The following is a 27570-nucleotide window of genomic DNA, read 5'->3' as shown; positions in this document are numbered from 1 at the left end:
GGCACAACCACAATATAATAAATAATAATAATTAATAATGAATTGCTTAATTACCATTCATTAATTAGAGCCCAAGGCAACAATCTACCTGTTTTTCAATAGAACGAAAACTTTTGTCCAAAGTTGTGAGCATGTGAACTATTGTTGAGCATAAGATTTCCACATTCAGCTTTATAAGACACTGTTCTACCAGTACTATAGTACTTTGCAAAGCATTCTGGGATATCCTGAGCATGAAAGGCTCTATCTTGCACCAAATTCTATTGTCGACAATCTTATGAACATACAAAAGTTGTTTGATTACCTGGGCAACATTGCTGACAGAAGTTTATCTGTCTTTTTTTTCTCTGCCACCAATTGGGCGGTCCTTTCTTCCACCACTTCCTCCAAGTGATTGGCATACTTTTCCAGTTTGTTTACCATGTTATCCAAGATGCTGACGTGGCTTATGGAATTGTTCAAGCAAATATGTTTTTTTAATGTACATAAGAGCTCTAAGTAATACAAAACATTGATGGGAACTGTATTCCACTTCTATCAAAGATCCTCTCTAGCATCTAGAGTGCATGGGAGAGAAATGACTTCGGATACTTGGCTACTCCCCACTCTGGGCCTGTAATCAGATGTCATAATTTAACTTGGATAAGGGACATCCCTGGAGACTATGTATGCTGCAGATAATGTTAATACTGAACCAATGTCTCTGCATAGTCTTTGGGAGCACTTTGCTACCAGAAGAGAGAGTTTTCAGATGAAACATAAAACCCGAAGTCCCTTCCAAGACTCAAAGTGGTATCCTGGTGAAATTCTGCTGTGGATAATTATATGCTAACTAGTTAAAGATAGCATCAACTTAAATATATTTTTGTGTGGTTTTTTATGTATTTATTATTGGTAACACTTAAGATTACTGTAAGTGAAAAAGATTACAGCATAAAATTTTTCTTTTTTTTTTTCAGTCTACTTTGACAGTACTCTGAATATAGTTAGTTTAACCTCCAGTGACAGGATTCCACAACCTCCCTGGGAAGCCTATTCCAGAACTTAACTATCCTTATAGTCAGAAAGATTTCTCCCAAAATCTCGCCTAAAACTCTTCATCTTCCTATTCTAGACTATCATGCAGTGATGCTGTGGGCTGATAAACAGCTGTTACATCCCCATCTCTGATGCGTTTCAGCGGTGAGTGACTAATCCCTACATATTGGATACCATCTATAAAACATTTTGGGAGCCTGCTGGATGACAAGCACACTGTATATCTGGTATCATTCTTAGACAGGTAAGAAAGACTCACCCGTCAGGGCTTGCATCTCTTAACCCTCTCTTCACAGAGGAGAACGTTGGCCTTCTCTTTGGATCTTCATCCCAACACGTTCTAAGCATTGCAATGATCCTTTCACTGCATTTCTCTGCTGATAGGGTTGGTCTCAGTGGGACAAGCACAGTGGGGTCCTTGAGTTGGTTGATTATCTCTGTATTTAGCAAATGTGATCAATCAGGATTTGAGTCTATTGATTTTGGGGGAAGTGGGTCAGGTGTCCCTAAATTTGGACCAGGTTATCCTAGTCCTTAATGCAGGAGACTGAGAGGAGGAAAAAGAGAATGCATGGAGCTTCCCTTTCCTTTATGCACCTCACATCAGGGTCAGAGACAATCAGAGTCTTTTGCCTGGACGAACCTATGGTCTGCTTCTACTATGCAGATGGCCAGCTTCAAAGAAGGATGCCATTTGTACCATCCCACAGGGGCAGTGTTCACACAGCCTGGTGTGCTGGGGGAAATTGTGCCTCCAAAGCCGCAGGCTAAATTTGCCTCCATAAATGAACGCTTTTCTCCTCTTAGATGCAAGGATTTCAGAACTGTATTTGTAGTAATTTTGTATATGCCCTATTACTGCAGGCTGCTGAGTAGCTCCACCATGTGAATGGTGGTGTTTCCATTGGTCAGCTGAGCAATTACTACACTTCACCTTGGTGCATTTATTTTGCATACAAGTCAGATTAAAAAGTTACAACAGAATAGAGGACATGAAATGTATTCAGATCAACAGAAGGGTAACAAGAGGGAAAGGTTGTCCTATAAGTAATGCACCTCAAAAAGGTACTATATGTGGACTATAGGAGTTTGTGGGAGAAGACAGCTTCTGCTGTATTTGAAACAAAGCTAAACATAAAGCAACTGGCTTTTTTCTTATAAAGCAGGAAGCAATGAGAAATAATGACAAGAAATCAATATAAGGTTAGGAAACAGATATGGAGCTCTTGCTCAGATTAAGTTCTACATTCTTATGATTTATTAGGCAAAATTGCAAAATCATTTGAAAATGTATATACATTTCAGCCTGTGTGACGCTCCAAAAGCCAAAAGGCATCTATCCTTAGCAAATAGATCATTAAATGACATGATTGTCTGTCTATACTCACCCAGAATGTTCATGACAAAAAGTCACTTGCATCCAAAGGGTGTGTCTTAACTCAGAGTAGCTAACCCGCTCTAGCTAATCTGGGTTAAAATTACATTAAAAATATGGCAGCTCAGGGTTGAACTCTTGCTGCTAAAATGAGTTAGCTGTGTCTTCGTGACTATTTGAACCACACTTAGCTAACATGGGTTACAACTAACCTGAGTTAAAAACCACACATTTTACTCCCAGTGAAGACATACCCTAAATGTAGTTATTCCAGGATACAAAAATGTGCTCATGGAGGGAAGAGCACCTGGAAATGCTGTGCCAGGTGAGGAACAAAGTTCTACCTTCTGCTTCTTTGTTCAGGTCTTGGAACGGGCCATCCTCATTGTTATAAATCAGCTCCCTCATAATTATAGCAAAACTGTACACGTCCCCCTTTTGGGTCCCATGGAAAGGAAATTCCCCCATCCTGAGCAGTTCTGGGGCTGTCCAATAGAGATCTACAAGGCAAAACAGGAAACAGCAGGGCAGTCTGTGCTCCAACTGGGTCAAAACCTTCATTGGCAAAGAACAGGCTAGACAGCCTTTTAAAATCTTTAACACAACATGGGATGGTTTGTGCTTTTATAGCGCCGTCCAGCGGAGGATTTCACGGCCGCTTGCAAGCACTCAATCATCCACACTGGTAGCTAGCTAGAGAGGTACAGGCAGCAGCAAGGGTACTCATTCCTTCCCACCCCAGAAGTGGCAGCAGGGCTTCTTTGGAAGAACAGAGGTAGAAGCAGAGTGGGCTCCCAGAAGCTGGGCGGGACAGCACCACTGACCAAGACTTATTCACCAAAACTATTCAGCAAACATTTTCAAACAACAAATAAATTGGAGAATATCCTAAGCTGCTCAGAGACAATTCATGAACAAAATAGAGACAAAAACTGATCAGATAAATTATTTGCTGCGACCTATTCGCTCACCGATATTCAGTGTCCCTGGCATAAAAACAACCTCTGTCATTTCCAGTTGAAATCACCAATATTCAAAGAGGTATTATAGATAAAAAGGTGCCTGAAGACCATTATTAAGGAAAGCATTCTCTACAGGAGTCCATGCAGCCTTGTTTTGTGGTGTATCCCTGCGCTTGTAATTCTTTTATAATCCTCTTACCTGCATAGACAGTATTTTTCTCAGTAATTACTCTGTATTTCTTTCCATACTTAAATTCCCAGAGCCCAAATCCACACAGTTTCACTTGCATGCGACTATCCACCAAGCAGTTAGTAGGTTTCAGATTTCCATGGGAGCTCAGTGGGCTTCTGTGAAGAAACAACATCCCCTACAAAAACAGGAACAGCGTGACTGGACAACGGCAGCTGTACCAACACCCCTCAGAACAAAATACCTCCAGCTGAATGGAAGGATCTAGTTTTGGCTGTGAATGCAACAAAATAGCAAGTGTAACCAGCCCTAGGCTCAGTTGGTTCTGGTCAGAAACACCAGGACTTTCATCCTTAAGGCCTTGTCTACACTAGCACTTATGCTGGCGAAACGTTTGTCATTCACAGGTGTGAAAAAAACAATGTAATGTAATTCCTCCAGTTATCAGACGCATGGTTTGGACCATGTATTTTAGTTCAAACTGGATTCTCCAAGGACCAAGAGATACTGAAAAGGGTTTTGGTTTAAATTGCCTGGTTTCAGACAGGCTCAGGGCCTTATTCCTGATCCAGCAAATAGACAGGACCTCTGCTCCATGGAGGGCCCAGCTGTTGGGGAAGGATTGGAGGAACTTGGCCTGCTGAGGGCCTACCCCCAAAAGACTGTGTGTGTGTTCTGAGCTGAAGTTGTGGTGAACTTGGTACCACAAGGAAACCCCTTGGGTGGGGTGTTGAAGGGCTGCTCCTCCCAGAGCCCATGTGAGGGTTGTGGTGACCACTGGTAAGTTTATTAGCATGCGTGTAGGTTCTTCTATTGTTTTTAATGTTTTTGTTGTAATGCTTTTTACCTTAAGAATCAAAACAGGCTTGCTTAGAAAGAGTTGTGTAATAACGTACAACTGTAGGCAGTCATCCTGTTAACCATCTCTGAAGAGAAAGCAAGCAGGCCTGGTCGGGCAGCCTGTCTCTGCTGGGAATAGCACCATATAGTCCTGGTACCATACAGCCTGGAAGTACTTCAGTCAGGAGAGAATGAGACTCCACTCTCCACCCAAGACAGATGATGGCCAGGAGAGCCGGAAGCCTGACAGTGAGTGCCCTGGCTGAACCCACTGTGGGGAAATACAGGTGCAGGTGCTCTGCACTGTGACAGTCCTCATCATCATAGGATGTGAGCACCTCACATTCTTTGTCATATTTATCCTGACAACACCCTTGTGAGATAGGGAAGTGCTATTATCCCCATACGGATGGGGCCTGGGAAACAGAGAGACATAGGCCCAGATTTTAGGATTGGGGCACTCAGCATTGCAATGCCTAACTGATTAAGAGTCCGTCTTGTTTTCAAAAGGCATTTAACCTAAAGCCCATTGTACGGCTCCTAAATGCCTGACTGGCTTTTGAAAACAAGACAGACTCCTAATCAGGTAGCTATTGTACTGATATGACAACACCTTTAAAAACCTAAGCCTAGGTGACATGCCCAAGGTCATATAGGAGAGTCTGTGGCAGAGATGTGAAATGACCCTGATTCTCTTAAATCTTAGACTTATGTCCTAAGCACTGGACCAAAACTTTAGATTATAAATTTTTCAGGGCAAGGATTTGTTCCGACTGTATGTCTGTACATCACCTAAAACAATGGAACTAGAGAGGCCTGTTTGCACTGCTGTCACACAAATCATTTTACTTAGCATTTTTCAGTTAATTTCTTACTGAAGAAGAAAATTCACCGCTCAGATGGTACATCCTATTCCTTTGAATGTGGCAGCATGGCCATACTCCTTCCTGCCCACCTTGGGATCATGAGCACCAGAGCAAGGGGGCAGTCCCTTCACTTCCACAAACCAGACAAAGTAATGTGGCTCAATATTTGCCAGGGCCAGGTGAATAAAGCTGAGTTACAAAAGTGGCTAAGTGAGTCATGGGCCATGCACTCTAGGAGCATTCCAGTAACTCAGCAACAAGCATAAGAAACAGACGCACCCTTTCCTATCATTTGCTCATCATTCTGCTCTCTCATTCCCATCTTATATCTTAACACCAGAACTGGACTTTAACAACAAAATCTGAATGGTAAGAGCTGCCACCCAAAACTGACTCTTGCTCTCCCCTCCCCACCATTTAGTAGCCTCTACAAATAAAGCAAGGATTTTTGCTTTGGAAAAAAGACTCCGTACAAATGAAAAGAGAAACACGTTAGAATAATGGTTTTGTTTATTATCTATTACTATTGTTCACGTCGCGGTACTGTCTAGAAGCCTCAATTGGGCTAGGCTTCCTTTGTGCTCAGTGCTCTACGTAGTCGATGACCAGTCCTGATCTGAAGAACTTACAACATCAAACAATTCTTATGTTTCAATTTTTAAGTTAGGAGAAGTTTTAAATTGTTTTTCTCCCCCTTTTTTTTTAATATGTGTAACAAATGTTTCATTTGTGGGTTCTTCATTTGTTGGTGTAAGCATAAGTCACTGCAACAGAACTCCCAAATTAACTAAATAAGTACCTGCAATAAAATAAGGGTAATTTACAATGATAACATCCTCAACACACTATCAAATGAAAACCTAGCACTCCCATCTGGCTCTGACATGGATGTCTCTGCAATGTTCCAAGTCCAGAGCAATAAGCATTTCTAGGCTCCATATCTTTTTAAATAAGGTTTTTCCATCAGAAAACAACTCAATGTCATACTCACATTGACTATGTCATAGGCAAAAGAGAGTTTGAATATCCAATCCAATTCAATATCAGAGTTTCTCAAAATGTCCTGAAAAACACAAACGTTCAAAGTGACATTGGACTGAATCTCATCAGATCGAGGTGGAGTGAGCACGTGGAACTGAACTTAGTCTATTTGTTTTGTGAAAGTTTATTGGAAATGGAAAACTTATTTCTTAAAACATGTACACTGGTCTCCAAATCAGCAGTTGCTGAGATATAATCTGTACATATTACTGTAGGGCAAGTGGCAATTACAAACTTGATTCATATTTACATATAAATTCTGGACAGCTTATTACATAATAAGCTGAGTAAATAAGATGTTCCTAATCCTCTCTGCCTCTGTGGTGTAATGTCTTTGGTTTTCTATTGTTCTGCAGGATGCTATTCTTTTTTCCCATATCTAGTATTCACAAAATGGTTGCACATAAGAAAGAACTGAACACTAAAGCAATGAAGATTCATAGGAGTAGGAAGGGACATGTGCATTTGAAGGCCTACCAGTTAGATGCCAGGAAATTCCTGATATCAACAGAGCAAGAGTAGGCAGCAAAAAAGCTAACAAACAAAAAAAGGGAGGGGGGAAATCAGTCCTTGCTGACCTGACCAGAGCTCAGAACAACTCCTTGGCAAGCGCTCTTAAAAATCAACACACAGTCTGCTGATGTAAATGATGCTGCTATTCCCACCTTTAGGCTTCCTTTCTTGCAGTACTCTGTAATAATACAGATATTTGGAATGTCAGTGCATACACCGAAGAAGACCACCAGATTCTCATGCCTCAATTCACGCATCTGAAAGCAGAGAGACCTTGTTAAACACATTTGATTACATGACAGCCCCACTAGCTAGAAATGAAAAAGTCATTAGATCATCCTTGTCCAAATCTAGCTAGTTCAGGAATGTCCCTACAATATATTTTCTATTCCTGTCTTGCTTCAAATGACCCAAGCATTTGAGCTTCCACCATCACCAGGAGTCTATTCTAGCCCAATAGATCACCACTATTAGGCCAATCCCTATTATTTCAGCTTAAAATCTTCTTCACAGCCCCTAAAAATACCCCATTGGACCACCCTAGACTTTTCTCTCCCTTTATAAATGTTATATCTTTAAGATAAAGAAGGCAGTTATTTCCCTGGTTTGTCTTCACAGTATAAATATTTAGTTCTCTCGGGTCAGATTCTGATACTTTTACTCACACTGAATAGAACCTTAAGCCATGATTAGACCCACTAAAATCAATAGGATTACTTTTGGAGTAAGATTACCACTGACCCTGAGAAAAGGTATCACTATCTGGCCCAGGATCTCTCCTAAAATGTCAATCCCTCCTGCCACTCAGTTAAGTCCTATTTGTTATTGCTCTTCTCCTCCAGCTTGTCAATGCCTTTCTGATCTAGAGGTGTCCAAAAGCAAAATGCATGACATGGATGAAGCCTAAGTAGAATCCATTCTTCTCCCAAATTCAACACCATCAAAACATTGCAGGCTCTGAATGGGATTTTCAACTTGCTAAGGATGATGGATCAAGCTGCCCGGTTCAGCAGCGCCTACAGTATGTTTGTGACATAATTTGCATTTCATTTCAGAATGTCATAGGAGGATCATGTTAAGGTTGAACCTTACCATCTGAACTTCATGAAGGACTGACTCTTTCCGAATCCAGGCATCTGTTTGGTTATCAGTGTATTTGAGTGCAACAAGTGTTCCCTAAAACAAATATTCAGAAAGGTGGAGTTCAATGTACGTTACTTTAACTCAGGGGTTCTCAAACAAGGGGTTGGAACCCCTCAACGGGTCGCAAGGTTATTATGGGGAGGGGGTCGTGAGCTGTCAGCCCTTGCACATGCCGTGGTTGACAGCCAGAGCTCTTTAGAGCTGAGTGGCCAGAGAGCAGACGATACAGTCCAGAAGTGGTTTTAACTGAGGTTCCCCTGTATAACATGCTGCCCAATGGTGTTAATCATCGTGGCATCTGTTGTCAGAACAACTTTCTGCAGACAAAATCCTGTACTCATGGAGGAGTTACCATGAACTGTAATGCTGTCGTAGTAGTCACTGGTCCCAATAGAGCCAATAAATTAAGACTCAGAAGAATATGTCATGCTTTTGGAAGGCCAATTGTACTACCCAAAAACTCTGGCTCCATTTCTTGTCAGAATTTCATATAGGACATTTCTACAATCTGACTTTTTTGGCAAAGCAGAGCTGGACATTTATTAGCATCCTTAATAAATTAGCACCATCAGTTTCACAGTCCTACCTGTGAATCCTGAGAACTACTGTGGCTTTTATTCTTTTGGGCCTCTTGTGCCCTATTCACCTATATAGGGCACCCAAGCCGCATAAAGGAAACCAAAAAGGACACAGTTAACATAACAAAGCAGAAAGTACACATACTGAAGCTCATGTAATCTGCCTTTGTAGTTGTACCTGGTAAAGACCTATTGAGGTATAAAATACGTCTTTCCCCTGTTTGTCCTTCAAACCAGACCGCCAATTGCTTGAAAATATCAAACTGGACCCAATGCTTTCTTGTCCTTTAGACACTGGTGTGCTTGTTTGTGATAGCTCAAAATTATCCTTTAGGAGAAACCACAAGAAATGTGATGCTGTTAAAAATTCATAAACAGCCTAGTTAAATTTTGATGAGCCTAAGACTTGCCCATATTAACAAAGACCAACTGATAAGCAAGAAACCCAGGAATGGGTTTTCTTGCAGTGCCTACCATAAATGGTAAAGAAAAAACACAGGTAATGAAAAGCAAGATGCCATCCAAACCCTCTGTAAGAGGAAAATACAGAAGACCAGCACAAAGTATATGACCCACATAAGTAGAAATGGGCGAACATTTTCATGAGAAACCTTTTTTCACCAAAAAAATGCTGATTTGGGTTGACTGATAATTCACAAATTCAGATCAGTTTTGGCTAATTGTTTCAGTCAAAAAAATTCAGGAATATCCAAACAGTTCATTCGGTTCAATTTCTGAAACAACACATTGGGACTTTTCGTTTTGGAAAAATGTTCATTTTGGCATGTCCCTCCATTTTACTTTTAATAAAGCCATTAAAACATTTTTTAAAATGAATTTTTTTTTTTTTCACTTTTTCAATTCTCTGAAAAAGTTTCAAAAAAATTCATTTCCGATTAACCTGAAATACATTTTTTTACATTTTCTGTTCAGCCAGTGAACTGAGAAAAATCACTATTCACAAAGCTTTATATTTAAGCCCTGAGGGGTTATTTCCACCCTCGGGGCTCACATTGGACTAATACGAGCCCTCTCCAAATGGTTTTCAACTAAGGTGCAAACAGAACTTTTGTGCTGAATATGCCTGGTGCTGCTCCTCTGGATAGCAGTGAATATCACCCATTTGTGCTGAATATGCTGAGAAAATGTTTTAAAAATCATTGGGAAAAAAACGCTCCTGACAGAACACTGCCGGGCAATGCCTGTTCAAATCAACATAGTATAGGGACCCAGTTCTGTCAGGTACTGAACATCTATTACTGCAAAAGAATCACTCCAGATTCCATCAGTGTAATCGAGGGTACAGTTTGATCCATTAACTACTGAAGCCCTGATACTGCAAAGTTCACAGGCACATGCCTAACTTCAAGCATGTGAGTGGTGCTATTGATTTAAATGAGATTACTTAAGCTCTTAAAGTTAAGGACATGCTTACGTACTTCGCTGGACTGGCCAATAGTAAATAAATTTCTACAACTTCATGACAAAAAGCCTGGTTAGTTGCTAAAATGATGACAAACACATGGATTCCTTCTCTCTCAGAGTATAATTTATGACTAATGTGATTCCTCGCATTCCAAGGTCTTGTTTTACCTTCTGATCTTTAAGCATAATAATATCATCGTAGTTTATTTTCCACCCGATGTCATCCATATGCTTTTGCAGTTTCCTTTCCTGGATCTTTAAAAACACCACTATGCTGGCAGCTCCCGAGGCTGTCACCAACAGGACGACAATCAGAATGGTCACTGGCGTACCTGTTAAAGACACGGTACAGGTCATTCCCATCTACAGGGAGGTAGAGAAAATCGCAACCAAACAGGTGTCACCCTGCTTCATATTGATAGAACATGCCTGGTCCTTGGTTCCACCCCAGGGGTTTTGCACCACTGAGGCAGCATGTAACAGCTGGAACACCAGTTTAATTGGCTCCTCGTGGAGCATCAAGAGCCGTAATGCCTTTATAACCTTTCCTACACAGCTGCCCTACTTCTGGCTTTCAAAGATGCTGATTACATACTGCTCGCACTGGCTTCAGCTGGAAATGCCGGCGCTCACCACTTCTGAAAATCAGTCCTAAGGGTCGCTAGTTGGGAATCCAAAAAATGGAAAAAAACCCCAAACATTAGCAGAAACCTTTGAAAACATTAGCCTAAATTTTCAAAAATTGCCTAAATGTGAATGTAATGCTAGTACCTAAATAATAGCCTGATTTTCAGAAGCCTGAGCACCAAGTAGCTCCGCTTATTTAAGCGCATAAATGTGGATTTAGGTGCGTAACTTTAAGTATCCGTTTTTGAAAATCTTGGCCCGAAGTCTCAGCCTCTCTCTGCCCCAATTTCCCTATAAAATGAAACTGATATACTGTAGGCACACTCACAACGTTACTCCTTTTCTTGGTATTGTGAGGTTTCATTAATTACTGTTTGTAGACAGCTTCTTTGCTCAGTGAATGAAAGGATGGTGTAACACCGTGTCTCTCACCGTCTTGGTGCCTCCTGCTGGCTATCTGGGGAATCAGCTGTCAGCCAGGCAGACGCCCTTCGCTGTGGTGTCCCGTGCTCAGTCCTGTCTCCCCTTGACCCTCCTTCTCGTGACTCAGCCTTCCGCTCGAGTCACACTCCATGCTCCCCCCCCCCCACCGCTGCCCCATCGGGGGATTCTGCAGTCCATTCTAGACCATGGTGGCCACTGCAGGCCTGCCACCAGTCCCATGGCAATCAGGCGTGGGGCAAGGGGACCTGGGCCCACCCACTACTCCGGGTCCCGGCCCAGGGACCCCATGTGTGGTAGCTTTTCACTGCTTCTCCCCCAACTCCTCCGTAGCTTTCCCTGGGCCGCTTCCCCGCAGCCCCCAGTACCTTCTCTACCCTTGCTTCAGAGCCTCTGGCTCTGCTGAGTCCCAGCATCCAGCCACTGCTCTGTCCAGGGTGCTGACAGTCCTTCCCCTTTGAGCTCCTGGGAGGCACTGTCCTTGCTGTGTGCTTTGTTGCTTCTTATACACTGGCCTCCTGGATCCTGACTGGTTGCTATGCAGCCCTTTCCTATTGGCTGCCTTTCTAAGGGCCCTCTTAAAACTTTCCTGACCAGTGGGGGGCAGGACCCCCGTCACAGATGCTAAAGAGCAGCAGAGTATTTCCTTGGTCTCTTTCCCACATGCCCAAGAGTGCTGATATTGTTAAGTATGATCATACTCACTTATAACTGAAGTTTCACACTGTTCATTATAAAACCCACAGTACGGTCTGTCTTCAAGAGGAAAGCCAGCCAGCCAGCTGACATAGGCCATTTCCTTGGTTGGGCTATAGATGGAGACAGATAAATATAAGTGCCCACTTCTATTGCCAGTCCTCCTTTGCTAAAGTTATTTTCCAAAAGGGAACACAAAATTGGCAACATATCTAAACTAGAGCTGACCAGAAAATGGAATTCTTTTCCCACAGAAATTTCTACCAGAAAAAAAAAATCCTTTTGAACTGTTTTGATAAAAAAATTTCTGATTTTCTGCAGGGATTTTTTAAATGAAATAGAACTCTGCAAAGTTATATCTACAGCAGTTCCTGAAAGAATTAACTCTGTAAGGCAGTCCTCTCAACAACTGTTGTGTTAGCATCAGCCATTGGGCAGACACATTCACGATCAGCGAACTTCACCCATGCAGAGGACCTGACTAGGCCTATGTAACAACATAGGCCCAGTATTGAGGGCGTAAGTACAACTTCAAGGCTTTGTGCTGGGTTTCTGAACGGGGTGACTTTCATCACCCATAAGCTACTTTCAATATTGTGTTTTCACTTAAAAATATTACCTACCGTACCTGATTGTTTTTCTCTTGACATCATAATTAAGAATAGGAATAAACTGTGATGAGTTCCCAGTTTTCTGCAGATCATATACAGAGTAATCCATGCACCTCTCACCTGATTCATCAATATACACCAGGCCAGTAATCCCTACAAATATAAAAGAGTTCATAGCATACCAGCTAGGAACAAAAGTGCCTTTCCCCATCTCAACACAGCTGGAGTTTTTTGGTTCAGCGTTAATTCCAAGTTCCTTCTTTCTCACTTTACTCTTCACTCCCTGGAAACAAATCAGACCCTGTGGATGGAGTAGCTGCAGAACTGAGCCCCCCTTGCCTTTCTTGATGTGCTTAGAGCTCATGATGGTGGCTTATTAATTGTGGACAATAAATAGACTTAACTTTTTCTGGCCATGAGAGCAACAGGTGATTGTGACACAGCGGGTGAAATCCTCACCCCTCTGAAGTCTGTGAGATTTTTGCCATTGAATTCAAGGGGGCCCTGGTTTCATGCTGCCTCTTTAATATGGAGGAACTCTTGCTGGATTGTGTGGCTCAGTTCACAGTTGCTCTGCAGCCCTTTTGTGCTGGTTCTGCTGATGCAACGGGGCCACAAAGCACTTGTAATGACCAGCTGGGAAATACCCCCGGCATATGGGACTGCCCGAGCAGCTGCCGAGCTGGTTCCGCATCCCTCCCCATGAAATGGATCCCTCGCAAGAGTACATTGTGAGATAATTCAAGGTCGAGAAAGCGTGACACAAGAACTTCTTAATGCCAATGGGCAAGGGGGAGCAGGGGCATCTCATGGGTCTGGTGTGTACTTTCTAGTCATGTGAGGTCTCAAATGAAAGCCGCTATCACACTCATCAACACTGTCATTGTTAAATGTATGTACAGATACTGTGTAAAGAGTTATGTATACAGACACTATGTTAGGGTGACCAGATGTCCCAATTTCATAGGGACAGTCCCAATATTCTGGGCTTTTTCTTACATAGGTGCCTATTACCCCCACACCCCATCCCGATTTTTTCACGCTTGCTATCTGGTCACCCTATACCAGTGGTCCCCAAACTGTGGGGCGCGGAAGAACAACTGGGGGGGGACGGGGACACAGCAGGGCTGGGCCAGCTCCCATGAGGGGGGCAGCGAGGGAGTGCCACCTAGCCCCTCTCTGCCCCGGCTCTGCTCTGGCTCCCCTCCAGGTGCTGCTGCAGCTGTGGCTAACTCCAGGCCCCTGCTCTCGGCTGCCAGCCTCTGGGCACCCGGCCTCTGCCACAGACCCTGGCCCGCCACAACCCCACTCCTGGCCCGGGTGGCGCAAACACATTCTATTGCTGGTAAGGGGGGGGGGGATGCAAGAGGAAAAGTTTGGGAACCACGGCCCCATACTATGTACACATATAAGCTAACATGATGGACGCCCATTTACATCCACAGTCAAACATTAATGAAGAGATGTGAAGGGAAAGAGCGCACAGGGAAAAAAAATAAGCCACAGGGGTTATCCTGGCTAAGAGAAAAAGACAATGAACTTTGGGGATATTTCTGGAAGGCAAAGAAGACACCTTGGTATCCTTGGAAGCAAAAGGACAGTGGGTTTGTGTCATTAAAAAAAAGGGTTTCAGAAAGGCTTGGCTGAAAAACCCCGGAGAGAACTTTGGGTGAGAGAAGCTTTTAGACAAGAGGGTAAGTCGTGAGTTAAGTTTAGCCTCTAGAAAGCATTGTTATTTCATTGGACAAGTTTCCATTCGTTTCCAAAACTCTGACTCACTTTTACTTGAATCTTTGATCATAAACGTATTCTGGTTTTACTTGTAAATATATCTGCGCTGTGTGAAGCAAAGTGCTTGCTCCTGAGTTGAATCTTCCAAGCTGGTGTGTATACTGTTCCTTTGGGAACAGCAGGCCTGATAGTTCTGTGGGTAGCCAGTATCACAGGGGAACGTCTCAAAGGGAGTCAGAGACTGGGGTGCAACTATTGTTAAATTGCAAGGCCAAATGAGGGCTGGCACAGCCCAGAGGAGAGCACTTGAGTAGCTGGTGTTGTTAGCGAGCTGACAGCCAGGTAAGCACAAGCAAGATGCCCTCAGGGTGAGCCTACCTGAACCATAGCACTGTTCAAGAGCAGGGCTGTGGGCCTTGGAACCAAGGGGAAGAAGTGTGTGAGCTCCAGAACCTGGGGACTGGTGGGTGGGGGAAGCCTGCTTGAATTACAGCACTGTCCCTTGAAGAAGCGCTATGGAACCCCTTAACCAAGAGGGGAGGAGTTGCGAGTTCAGGAGCGGGGCAGCAGGAGACCTCCAGGGGCTGCAGTGGGACTGGCAGAGCTGCCCAGCTCAGAGGGAACTGGAAGGGAACCAGGAACCTAATTTGCAACAAGGGTGAACTGGAGCTGAAGTTGTCTGGTGCCCAGGTAAGTTTCAGGGACCCATTTTCAATGGAAGATGACACCCCGCTAACTATGGAGCTGGTCAACATTTTTCAAAGTTACAAATTTCAAAGACATTTTGGAACTAAACAGTTTATATGGACAAGAAACAGTTCCAACTAACACACCTCTGGGTTTGTAGTGCCCACCTAAACCGCTGCCTCACTGCTAGGTATATGGGCTTTATAAACCCCAACACAATAATGCTTTTTTGCCATTTCTGCAAAAGGGGAACATTGGAAGTACAGCTCAGCCAGCACTAAAGCTCTTTTTTTGTTTGTTCGTTTTTAACGACAGACCTAGGGGTTGCTGGTGTCTTGCTAAGGCATAAAAAGAAAAGAAAAAATTAATGGTTAGAATCAATCCCCCACTTTAGCAAAAGAAAAGTAGGATAATATTTCTAGTTCTCTTGATCAAGTGTCTCTGGATTTACACTCCAATAACTGACAGCAGAATCCAGCCTACGTGCCGTCTTTGCAAAACTTCTACAATTCATCAGCAGTTAAAAATGACTTTTAAAAAAGGATAATTTTGAGCCAAGATGTTACTCTGCATACTGCCCAAAGCAAGTCAAGAATATCTTCCCTCTAAGACAATAAGAAGTGTGTCAGGTCATGAGGGTCTTAATTTAATTTACATGCAATTGACAAAATTTCCCCATCAACAGCTTACCATATAGAAGGGTTTTATTGTAGCCTTTCACAGTGTTGACAAGTGTCCGTCCATCATGGATATCCTTCCCTTCTTTTAACATTTCCCTTACAGACAGAGCATAAAGCAAGACTGCATCATGCAGGTAGGCAGAGTAAGAACTCACCTGAAAAGTGCAAAATGGAAAAGCAATGTTTCAGCTTCAGAGATAAAGGACATAGACAGAAGAATTAGTGGGTGGTGCTAGATTTCTTACTCCTGCCTTCCACATCCCTAGGGAATGAACATAAGGTTTGCCTGGAAAATTTGCTGGATCATTTTCATATAAACCTTATAAGACTGATTCTACACCTTAGGACAAAATTAACAGTGAATTTCTGAACCAAACTCAGCTCTGAAGTAAGTAGGGGCAATTTCCTATTGACTGCAATTGGAGCTATGTCTATGTACATACAATAGATAGGAGTTTGATCCTCCATATCGAAAAAACAACTAGGATCACTGTTCAGACAGGACTGCATAAGAGAGACAGAAAACCTCCACAGAAATGTTCCAAGTCACCTGTTCACTTAGCTGGTGATATCATCCCCACCCACTAGGACTGAAAATCAATAAATGGGTGACCCACATATGTTTCTGATCTCAGGCCACCTTAGTCAAGTAAGTACTCCTGGTGGAATCAACTGAACTACACACACAAGTTGAGCAAGAGGGAAATGGCCCTTGGTATGAATTGATCCCAGTGCCAGCATGTGCAGCAATTAGAGAGCACCATATCCAACCTCTTCTTCTGAAGAAAGTGAGCTGTAAAAGGGCTGTCCCTTCAGTTTTTCATGGACTTGCTTCACAAAATCTGAATACACAGTGTATCCTCCATAACGGCTGAGGGCAACCAGAAACACTGGCCCGTAGGCTTCAAGCACACTGTTGTTCTTCTCGTTGCTCAGTGCCTCTTTCAAAAAATTGTCCTGAAAGAGAAAGATGAGTCGAGGGTACGGTAAGTAATTTAAGTGATGGTGCTCTTAGTTCCAAGTGTAGTTATTGAGCTTGGACCTTATTGCGATCTGCTAGCACAAACTGGGGTGCAGAGTCAGGGCCATCTTTAGCGTGCGTTTGGTTGATGTAGATTTCTTAATGCAACACTTTTAGTGTCAATTCTCTGTTGGTGACAGGTTCCAGATTGACAAAAATGAATGCTAATAAACCAGCTTTGAGCCATACTTGAGAGGTTGCCACTGACCTCAAACTGCTGCAGAACGAAGAACACAAATTTCCCATTCACCAGCCCTAGATGTTTGGCCTCCAGCATAATAGACCTGACATCTGAAGAACTGCAGATTAAAACAATAACTGCAAGAGAAAAAAGGGTATTTAGTCATTTGCTCGCCAACAATCTACCAAATTAAAAAAAAAAAATGATCAAGACTCTAAGAGCTGCCAATCAACACCAGGATGATTTTTAAAAGATGAGTTAAATTAAATGGTTTATGATTACACATTAAACATATTTATTAGTAGACTTTAACCAGCATGGACCAATGCCACTGGAAAACTTTTGTCATGGACTTGTGTAAATGAAACATGCATGGCTCAGTGGAGCTTTCAGTGGTAGCTAGAAACTAAAGAATGAGGATCCTACACCCTTTACCCACTACTTATTCATGTGAATAGTCCCATTGAAGTCAATGTGATTTCTCATGTGAGAAAGGGTTACCGTTATGAATAAGGGTTGCCAGGGTCACAGGCTCCTCTCTGCCACACAGTAGATAGGTAGAAAAATCAGTAATAATTTACTCCTGGAAAAAAAGCAAATCCACTGTGTGGCACATTCCCATTCCCAAATACATGGCAGCAACCAAAGACAGCCACAGCAGCATAAAAACACCTGAAGACATAGATCACCAGCAAGTGACAACTTGAGATGGCCAATACATTTCCTAACAAAAAGTGTTTTTTGTCAAATAGGGTTTCAATGAAATTTTTTTTTTTTTAAAAGTGGAAAAAATTATCAGACATTTTATTTCCAATTTTTTAAAAATAAAAATTCCTGGGAAGCAAAAAGAAACTGATTTTTTTTCTTTTGTTTTGAAGTTCTGGATTCCTCCCCACCTTCACCACCCCCCACCATCTGACCTGTAACTAACTTGCATCAGTTGGAAAAAGTAACCAAATGTTTCCTCAGACAGAAAGAGAACAACAATTACACTTCTAAGTGTTAATTTTTGAACATGAAAAGTTAACTCACCCTGCAAACTTTCCCATAATCTCTTACTGTTTCCCAGTTGGGAAAAAAAATTGGGAAACAGCAAGAAAGTATGTGTTGGGGGAACTGTTACCCACATTTTTTACGTTTTCTGTGGCAAAAACAGAATTTCCCAAGAAGGAAATTTCAAAAAGGCATTTTTTCTGTGCACATTTTCTGTGTGTTGGGGGAGAGAGGGGGGACCTCACTTTCCTGTTGCCCTTCTTACTGCTGATGCTCCTGTCAATGAGTTTTCTGACCATGGCCCCAATTCCTCTAGCACTTTATGGTGTACAAATTATCCTGCTCTGCACTGCTTTGTATTGGCCTATCCTTAAAGGTCAGGTGAATTTCTGTAAGGGATCAGAGGTATTCTGTCCCTCTTCTGATCCTTTGCTCTTCAGAACAGTTCCTCTGACTTATGTTGCGTATCTCCTATTCAGCTCAAAGAGGGGCAGTAGGTTCTATTCTGCCTTGTATTCTTTTCTTCTGAAGCGCTAACTGTGCAGTTGTAGGAGGGATTTATGACACAGCTATTGTATTGTCAGTTTCAAATGCGGATATTTTCTAGTAAGAGCAAGGTACTAATCTACAGTAAGTAGAGCAAAGTCCTTACGCTGCATCTTGTCAGTGTCATTCATTACAAAGGGACAATCAGAACATGCTTTCAAGATGATATACCTTGACTTTAGCAAAGCTTTTGATACAGTCTCCCACAGTATTCTTATCAGCAAGTTAAAGAAGTATGGGTTGGATGAATGGACTATAAAATGGATGAAAAACTGGCTAGATCATCGGGCTCAACAGGTAGTGATCAATGGCTCGATGTCTAGCTGGCAGCTGGTCACAAGCGGAGTGCCCCAGGTGTCGGTCCTGGGGCCGATTTTGTTCAACATCTTCATTAATGATCTGGAGGCTGGGATAGATTGCACCCTCAGCCAGTTTGCAGATGACACTAAGCTGGGGGGAGTGGTAGATACCCTGGAAGGTAGGGATAGGATACAGAGTGACCTTGACAAATTGGAGGATTGGGCCAAAAGAATTCTGATGAGGTTCAACAAGGACAAGTGCAGAGTCCTGCACTTAGGACGGAAGAATCTCATGCACAGCTATAGACTGGGGACCGATGAGCTAGGCAGCAGTTCTGCAGAAAAGGACCTAAGGGTTACAGTGGTTAAGAAGCTGGATACGAGTCAGCAGTGTGCCCTTGTTGCCAAGAAGGCTAATAGCATATTGGGCTGCATTAGTAGGAGCATTGCCAGCAGATCAAGGGAAGTGATTATTCCCCTCTATTTGGCATTGGTGAGGCTGCATTTGGAGTATTGTGTCCAGTTTTGGGCCCCCCACTACAGAAAGGACGTGGACAAATTGGAGAGAGTCCAGTGGAGGGCAACGAAAATGATTAGGGGGCTGGAGTACATGACTTATGAGGAGAGGCTAAAGGAACTAGGCTTGTTTAGTCTGCAGAAGAGAAGAATGAGGGGGATTTGATAGCAACTTTTAACTACCTGAAGGAGGGCTCCAGGGAGGATGGAGCTAGGCTGTTCTCAGTGGTGGCAGATGACAGAGCAAGGAACAATGGTCTCAAGTTGCAGTGGGGGAGGTCTAGGTTGGATATTAGGAAAATCTTTTTCACTAGAAGGGTGGTGAAGCACTGGAATGAGTTACCTAGGGAGGTGGTGGAATCTCCATCCTTATAGGCTTTTATAGTGCAGCTTGATAAAGCCCTGGCTGGGATGATTTAGTTGGGGTTGGTCCTGTTTTGAGCAGGGGGGTTGGACTAGATGACTTCCTGAGGTCCCTTCCAACTCTAATATTCTATGATTCTATGATGCTGAAGGTGCCAAAGAGAAAGCCAGTAGGCACTCTCTCAAAGATCAGCTTCTCATGAACCTAAAAGTGTATGGAAGTGACCCAGCTGGGTTCTGTAGCCAGCATTACAACTGTGCACAGAAATTATATTCAGCTTCATAGATTTTCTGTTTTAACATGCTTATTTGAGTTCATATCTTTCTTCATTTCTCATTAAAGATGATGTGCTAATAAGGCAAAGGAACGGAGGCTAAATGTGAGGAAAGCTTTCTGTAATCATGCCTTTCAAAACAAGCAGAATCCACCCCCCATCTTACTGCAGCTGTATGCAAAGTTTGTTGCCGAGTTAAACCATGTGCTGTTGTGAAATCATTCTGATTTACCAAAGCTTTTGGATATTGATGTTCCAATGAGCACACGAGCATTTTGCTTCAGAATTCTGCTCTGCCATAGCAAACAGCTTTTAAATCAGACTAAGTTTCTGTATGATAAGGATCAGCAAGAACCTTGATCACATACTTACAGTAATAAAAGAAAGGTCTTCCATTGTTTTAGAGGAAATTTTTAAAACATTCATTTTTTTCAAACTTTATTTATGTTTTTCAATCAAAAAAAGTGTCTTCAAAAGCAAGATTTTATTAAAAAGAGTTTTTGAAAACAAAGTTTATCAAAACCCAATTTTTTAATGAAAACCAAATTTTGTTTTGTTTTTTCAACATAAAATGTTTGAGGTTTGTTTTTGCTGTTGAAAATTCAGGAAATTTTGACCAAAATTAAAATTTTTCACAAAGGTGTTTGTAAAAAATGGTTGATGAAAATATTTTGACCAACCCTAGTTTACAGGTCAATTAACTGTTTTTGGACTGGTTCTCTTCTCCTCTCACCTATGAGCAGATTTTGAAAACCTGTCTCCATTGGCAGTTTCCATGAATCAGAAATCTAACCTATGTAACTGTGCCACCAGGAAATACTGACACGCATTGTCAGCAGCATCTAGGATGGGAGTGATGGGGAAGAACACAGACATTGTCTATTGAATGGCAGGGAGAGACCTTCCTCTATTTCTGTGGGCCACGGGAGCGCCTTGAGTGATTCAAGTGCTTTATGTAATCATATGGGCAAATCCTTACACAGGCGGCCAGCCCAAGCAGTCAGGTGGAGCACTGGGTGGTTCAGTGTGGGATGCCCTAAGACCACGAAGCAGGCGGGTGTACTGTGCTGAGGGGACATCATGGAGGAAAATGCTTGTGGGAGACGCAGACAAGCAGGTGAATGGGGTTACTATCTGTCACGGATCCACAGGATCAGTGCTACTGCCCCAGCTTTGAAACTGTCTCTAGGGGGAACCCCTTTCGGTGTGCCAGACCCCCCCAAGGGGTCTCTTACTTCCTCCAGGGTAAGGTACATGGCCTCACTGCCTCCTTAAACTGGACCTCTGGGCCTGCAGCACTCTTGCTTCACATTGTAAGTGTCGTTCAGCGAGTCCAACTGAAACAGACCCCGATGGAGACTTGTACATTCTTCAGGGACTAATGCACCTCTCCAAGCATCTGCAGTGACCCTCACACAGCGTTTTCGAAACTGTCGGGTTTATTAGTCATCTGGAACACAGCACAGGAATTCCCTAGGGTAGCATACAGGAATGAAAGCTAAGGCATAGTCTGTTCCGGTTATCCCAGAGCTCAGCCAAGCTGTCGAGAACCCCATGGTTCAAGCTCTGTCTCTCCATCCATCTGACCTCCTTGATCAGAATCCCAGGTATGCCCCTGATTGCCTCTCACAGCCCACATGTAAACCCCACCTCGTCCTTTGTTCTTGAGCTGAGGAAATGCTACTCAGCCTCCCTTTTGAGAGGCAGGGAACTACATATCCCCCTGGGCCATTGCTTGCTTGGTATCAATGAGCAGGCAATTGGATCTGCCACTGTATTCTCCAGAGCTCCATTGATATTGAATCTAAGCCCCAGACAGTTAGGCATGGTTCACACCTGCATTTTACCCTGCCCCAATAGCCAACAAACAGTCTCTTTCTACCCACTAGGCAACACTGCAGCATATGGGGAAACTGAGGCACAAACAGGACTCTTGCAAATATTACCAAAACATTCCCACTTTGTCACACTATCACTGGTGAAGCAAAAAGGGACAGGTAACCTCATGATGAGCTAAGAGATTGACTAAGTAGGGTGGAATGCAGGAAATTCCAATATTTTGACATTTGTTTTCATTCCAAATTGGGACAAAAATTCAAAATATCACAACTTCCTGAAGAACCAAAAGTTCCAAATGAAAATTTAGATTCAGAAACATCGAAACATTTCAATCAACGCTCCTGAATTTAAACATTTCATCTCGTCATTTCAATTTGGGTCAACATTAATCTATGCGTCGGCCTGAGCTGTTGAAGGGCTTTAAATAGTTGTAGTTCTGGAGCCCTAATGATCCCCTGTCCTTGATGTACCAGGAGGGTCTGGCAACAGGGAGAGACCATAGTGTGTCACGGCAAATGTAGTGCAGCCAGGCAGATGGGCTCATAGGGGAAAACAGGGGCAGGAGAGACCTGGAACTACAACTCCCATGAAACATTGGATTGGATTAGGACACAGATCAAAGGTGACCCAGAACAAAATGTTTCATTCATTCATTTAGAGGGAAAAAATTGATTTAAACAGAACTCCACTTTCTTATGGAAAAAACGTTTTGTTTCAAATTTTTCAAGCAGCCAGTTATTCCCTGCTCACTGCACAAGCCATGTTTAACCCTTTGACTGCTGGAGAGAGAGAGCTGCAGCTAAACCCTTTAGAAGTCTGTTTTAAGGGGCACATACCAGCTGCCAAAGGGCTATTTTAAAAAAGTAGTCTCTAAAGCCAGTTAAAAAACCAACTAGTTTATCTAACAAGTCTAGCTCACCAGACTTGCAAATTGTTGTTGGTCCATTTGTGTGTTATACACTGCTTTTAAATCTTTTTCCTACACACTCACCACAGTGCAATACACTTCAAACTGAAATAGATCAATGTTACATAAGGTAGTGGGAGTTCTGTTTATGCTGCCTTGATGTAGTTATGATTGCATTTATCTGAATTAACAAGGATGCTGAAATAAGGAAAAAAATGAGTTCGCCGGTGACATTAAAAACAAGTCAACATCTGGATCACTCTTCAGGGCAGGCAGCATATCCTGTTTGTACACTGTACAATGCCTAGCGCAATGATCTCTAGGTGCTATTGTAATGCAAATCACAATGAACATGGTTATAAGTCAGCGTAGCTGGTTCCCAGTCTGCACTCACACTGTAGCAGCAAGATTTCATGACTCTCACCCAGAGAGGAATGTTTCCTATGTATAGAGCCTTATGTGCTTTACTTTATAGCTAGTGAGAAAAAATAAATAATCCTCTAACTCATTCACAGCTGAGCTTCTGAATATCAATAATAATAATTCAAAAATAATAATGCAGACTATACACCAGGAAGTAGTCGATTCAAGCTTCCTGATAGAGCTTCTCTTCTTAAGCATAAAAAATTAATAGGCCTCATGCAGTGATTTGCATCTCACTACTTCTGACCTAGATATGTGAAACTGGCTAAGGGCAAAATTCTGGTTCACCCAGGTTGATTTGACTATCACATTCCACTCCCATAGTCTATTTCCATTAACACATTAGTACACAAATATAAGTCAAGATATACTCTGCGTCTGTGTATGAGCATATTTTTGTCCTAAATGCACCAATAGTTTAATTGCTTTAATATGGCGGGCCACATTTTGCTCTTCAGTTGAAGTCCCCAAGTAACTAAGGGAATATCTACACTGCACACTGGGTCCAGGGGACCTGAGCTTGTAGATTTGGTGTTTCCAAGCCTGTGCTTGAGCATCCACACTGCACTGTAAACATGGGTTTAAAATGGCTGGAATCTGGTCTGTCAGCCCTGCTAAAGCTTCCATACTGCACTACAAAGACCTTCTGCCCAGGTTCTGCAGCTTGACTTGTGTTCACACTGCAAAATCACGAGGCTTGGAGCCAAGCCTCAGAAGGCATGTCTACATAGCCTGGGGTTAATGGGACTCGAGTCAGCTGACCCATGTCATGGAAGCTTGGGCTTGAGTGTCTACACTGCATTTTAACCCTTGGTTAAGAATTTTCTGACCTGTGCCCGAACCTAGAGCACACCGTCCACACTGCAGGGTACAGACCTGAGTCAAAGTCAACATAGGCCAATGTGCCTAGCAGTCCCCGCCTCCTGCAACGTCAACACTCTAGCCCTAGAAATGTGGTGCACTGTGTATACGTCCCACCCCACACAGGGTATGTCTATGTAGCAATGAGCAGGAAACCTGCCCCCAAACCTCCCTGCAGCCTTCCACAGTGGCAGCAACTCTGACTCTGGCTCCTCCTCGTTGTGGGGAAGTTTTGGGGCTGGCGCCCACTCATTGCCCTGGCACTGCATGTAGCCCGGGTTCCCCTACACACGCAGCTCCAGGGAGGGCTGGAGGAGCGGGGAGGGAGGCTGGGAACAAGAGGCAGAGAGTGGAGTGGGGACTAAGTGACTACCCTGCAGGAAGGGGGAACAGCAGAGCTTCTGGCTCCATGCGGCCGGGGGAGGGATGACCCCCAACATCTCTGTGGCTCTGCTCCGGGCAAGCTCCACGCAGCAGCAAGAAGGAGCACATGCTTGGCCAGCCAGTAATGGTACTTCTAGACACTGCGCTGGCTGCCTGCAGCTCTGCTCCTCTGTTAATAGGAATTCTGGAACACATCTGGAAGACTTCCAGGACCCAAGTCGAGCCAGGGCCACATGCACCCAGGAAATCAATAGGGCTCAGACCCTACGTCTCAGCTTAACACAGACTCAGACTCTCCAGCCCTGTAGGGTCCTGGGACCCTAGGTCCAAGTCCTAGGTTAGCACAATTGGTATGGGGATGCAAGGGACGTTAGGCAGGGCTTATGTTGCTGTGTAGACGTACCCAGAGGGATTCGGGCTCTGACCCACCCCCCTTGCTGACCAAGTTAGACTGATTTGTCTGTGGATGGAAGGGGGGCTTGAACTCAAACATCGCTTAGTCTGCAATGTAGACATGCCCCAACAGCCCACTATGTTTAATAAAATTAGACCAGATAAGCTTCCAGACTGATACGAATCATTTGTTGTCATAATTTTTCATTCATCTGCATTTAGCAAAGTTTTGCATTTAGCCCCTTTTAAGCCAGCCAGTATCAAACACTTGTAAACTGGAACTTACTTCTTGCAACAGACGATATGTACTTGAGGTTTTCCCGGTGGAGTCTTGGATCTTTGGTGTTGTATCTGACTTTAGCAGTGATGGTGATATTGACTCTGAGTTGGTTTTCAACAGACATCCACAGTTCATCAATCTTCTCCCATGTGGAAGCATCAGAGGAACTTCCAAATAATCCAACATATTCCCAGCCAAAATACTGGAGACTTTTATGCAGTACTTCCCCTATCCTTTGCAGAGGGGAGACAAGTTTGACATAGGTGTCGTATAGGACTGCATTATCCAGCTTTGCACTCTGGCCAACAAACCCAAACCAGGGGATATTCCAATGAGAAGCCAACAAACCAGTCACCTAGATGGCAACAGAAAGGGCTTTTTTCAGACATCATGTTATTTAACATCAGTATTTAAAGTGCAGGCATCAGTAGCACTGCTATGTAGCAGTGAACTGTTTTGGTTAATAAGGTTTATTGGCATGTGCTTCTCCTCTCACTCTGGTTTCACACAGTCACTCCATGTTGGTGTATTTAAAACTAGATGGGACAATGCAGTAAGAAATGTACAGGAGGGAACAATCCTGCAGCAACGGCAGGGAAAATTGAACAGTTAGAAGCAGAAGTGGGGGGATGTTATTCCCACAATATAATGGATTTTGCTTATTGCAAACTTTGATATGGCAAAGCTTTTTGTGGTCAAAGTCCCAAATTGCTTTATTGCCATGAAGTGTGGAAACAGTAGTTCTGATCACAGTGCAAACCTGTGCTTTAGAGCGAGTTTGCACTGTGAAAAATGGATTCACTACAAGAATTTCACTTTATTTCTGCTCAGGCCAGAACCAGGAGGTAATTAACATCTCAAAAGAAAGCTAGTTCTGATGAAACTGGCAGGTGAAAGAGATTCAGATGAACACTCAACCTTTTGGATTCTAATCCAAATAGAACAAAAACTTTGGGCCCTTTGTGGTTTTTGCCCGTCACTGCTTACAAGTCAGCCACCTTCTTACCATTCTTATTAAATGGTCTTCAGGTGTTTCCAGCAGATTTTAAAAGAACAATTTTCAGAAGAAAAAAAAATCAACCCTGTTTAATGTCACTGAGATTTGGCTTTTTACACGTGAAACTTACTGGTGTGAAACTAGATTTGACTTATAAAAAGAACTCTGTTAATTGGGCAATTATATTTAAGTGGCTTCTTAAGCAGTACAGTGGAGATTTTCAAAGTTGCCCATAGAAACTGGCATATAACCCCTTTAGGCAACTTTCAAAATAGCCTGTAGGAATAATTTAATATGGGTGCTTTAACAATAGACAGTAAAGTATCCTTCTTCTATCCTGGGATAAATTGGTGGGGAAAGACTGCATAATAGCCTGGATATATCTAATAGACACAATGTCCTAGACCTAAAATAAATGCTATTTATTATGAAGCATCATTTTTATCCTTTCCACGATTTTCATTAACTTTCAGAACTGATCTTTTTTCCCCCCAAGGAGCAAAATATCTTAATTTTATTTATTCCCTTGATTTGTACACTGTGCCCTAAGAATGAAGCACAAATGCAAACCAAAATACAGCTGAGACATTTAGACTGGATAACTAAAATGTTCCCAGAACTAATAACATAATACCTCCCTCCACAAAAGCTTGCGAAAGGAAACCAGCCTTGCAGAACGTGCTGAAAACCAGCATCCTCAGATTGCATCAGTCCTCAGATGAGGAAAGCAAATTCCAGAGATGAGATTTCAGGGGAAATATCTTCCCTGCAGCCACTTTCCACGGGAAGCAAGCACAGGCTCTGAATTCACATGAGGATAAAGGAGATCTTTAAGATAGCAGGCACCCCAACCATTTACAGACTGATAGGTCATACACAACTCCCTGAATTGGTCAACTCACAAAGAAAGCAGAAATACACACAGTACACAGAGCAGCAAGGCCAGGAGAGAGAAAGTGGCAGGAAGTCATACTCTACCTCAGCGGCTTCTGAGCAAACAGGTCCAAACAGAGCTGAAATGTTCTCCTTCTGAACCTGATTGATGAAAGCATTGACCGACTTCTTGGCATCACAGCCACAATCAGCATAAACAAAATCCAAGCTGTAGTTACCCAGGTAAGATGGGTATGAATTGACTTTATCAATGGCAATCTGGATACCAGAGCCCAGCTTTGAGGCACTAAAGGGGTAGGAAGAATTCCAAGGAGCTTGAAATGCCACAATAAGCTTAGACGTTTCCAGTCCACTACATAAAGCATTAGCAAAAACCATAGCTATAAGTGTTATTACTGTAGCATTGTGGATAGGAATCAACTTCAGAACGAGCTGGAGTATATAACAAGGACCTATTCTGAGATCCATGCTGTCCCTTAACTCACAGCACAGCCACAGTTTGGAATATTTCACTTTCCCGCTGCTCTTAGTTCTACTTATACTATCGGCGCTAATGATAGCACCAGCTCGTTTGCCTGTGACATGATTTTAATTAAACAATGCTAATTAACTGAGCCTTAGTCTCCAGAGCATTTTGCAATCTAGCCTTTCTGTAGGATCCTTGCTTTGGACTTTGGTCAAGTCTGTTAAAATATTTTACAGTTTTTCATTTACTGAATGTAAGAACATAACATAAGAACAGCCATACTGGGTCAGACCAATGGTCCATCGAGCCCAGTATCCTGTCTTCCGACAGTGGCCAATGCCAGGTGCTTCAGAAGGAATGAACAGAACAGGTGATCATCAAATGATCCATCCCCTTCTATCATCCACTCTCAGCTTCTGGCAGACAGAGGCTAGGGACACCCAGAGAATGGGGTTGCACCCCGACTAGCTTGGCTAATAGCCATTGGT

At 42.9% G+C, this 27570-nt stretch overlaps 1 protein-coding gene across 1 annotated transcript in view; it reads right to left on the bottom strand.

The window, feature by feature from the left end:
- Window positions 1-27084, bottom strand: part of LOC137146014 (guanylate cyclase 2G-like) — a 40818-nt gene extending 13734 nt beyond the window's left edge. Inside the window, exons 1-16 of the mRNA XM_067537076.1 lie at window positions 26701-27084; window positions 24732-25080; window positions 16674-16783; window positions 16216-16401; window positions 15455-15599; window positions 12364-12499; window positions 11745-11848; window positions 10140-10303; window positions 8725-8874; window positions 7918-8001; window positions 6978-7082; window positions 6263-6334; window positions 3575-3743; window positions 2758-2913; window positions 1298-1475; window positions 305-445 (exon numbers count right to left, since the gene is read on the bottom strand). Coding sequence (XP_067393177.1) covers window positions 305-445; window positions 1298-1475; window positions 2758-2913; window positions 3575-3743; window positions 6263-6334; window positions 6978-7082; window positions 7918-8001; window positions 8725-8874; window positions 10140-10303; window positions 11745-11848; window positions 12364-12499; window positions 15455-15599; window positions 16216-16401; window positions 16674-16783; window positions 24732-25080; window positions 26701-27084 — 2633 coding nt within the window. The remainder of the gene's footprint in view (window positions 1-304; window positions 446-1297; window positions 1476-2757; window positions 2914-3574; window positions 3744-6262; window positions 6335-6977; window positions 7083-7917; window positions 8002-8724; window positions 8875-10139; window positions 10304-11744; window positions 11849-12363; window positions 12500-15454; window positions 15600-16215; window positions 16402-16673; window positions 16784-24731; window positions 25081-26700) is intronic.
- Window positions 27085-27570: the final 486 nt, after the last annotated feature.

Source organism: Emydura macquarii, unplaced genomic scaffold, assembly GCF_026122565.2.
Source record: "Emydura macquarii macquarii isolate MOO-44397 ecotype Brisbane River unplaced genomic scaffold, CSIRO-AGI_Emac_v2 contig_3692, whole genome shotgun sequence".
Lineage (NCBI taxonomy): Eukaryota > Metazoa > Chordata > Testudines > Chelidae > Emydura > Emydura macquarii.
Note: the sequence above shows the minus strand (reverse complement) of the source record. Positions and strands in the feature narration are given on the sequence as shown.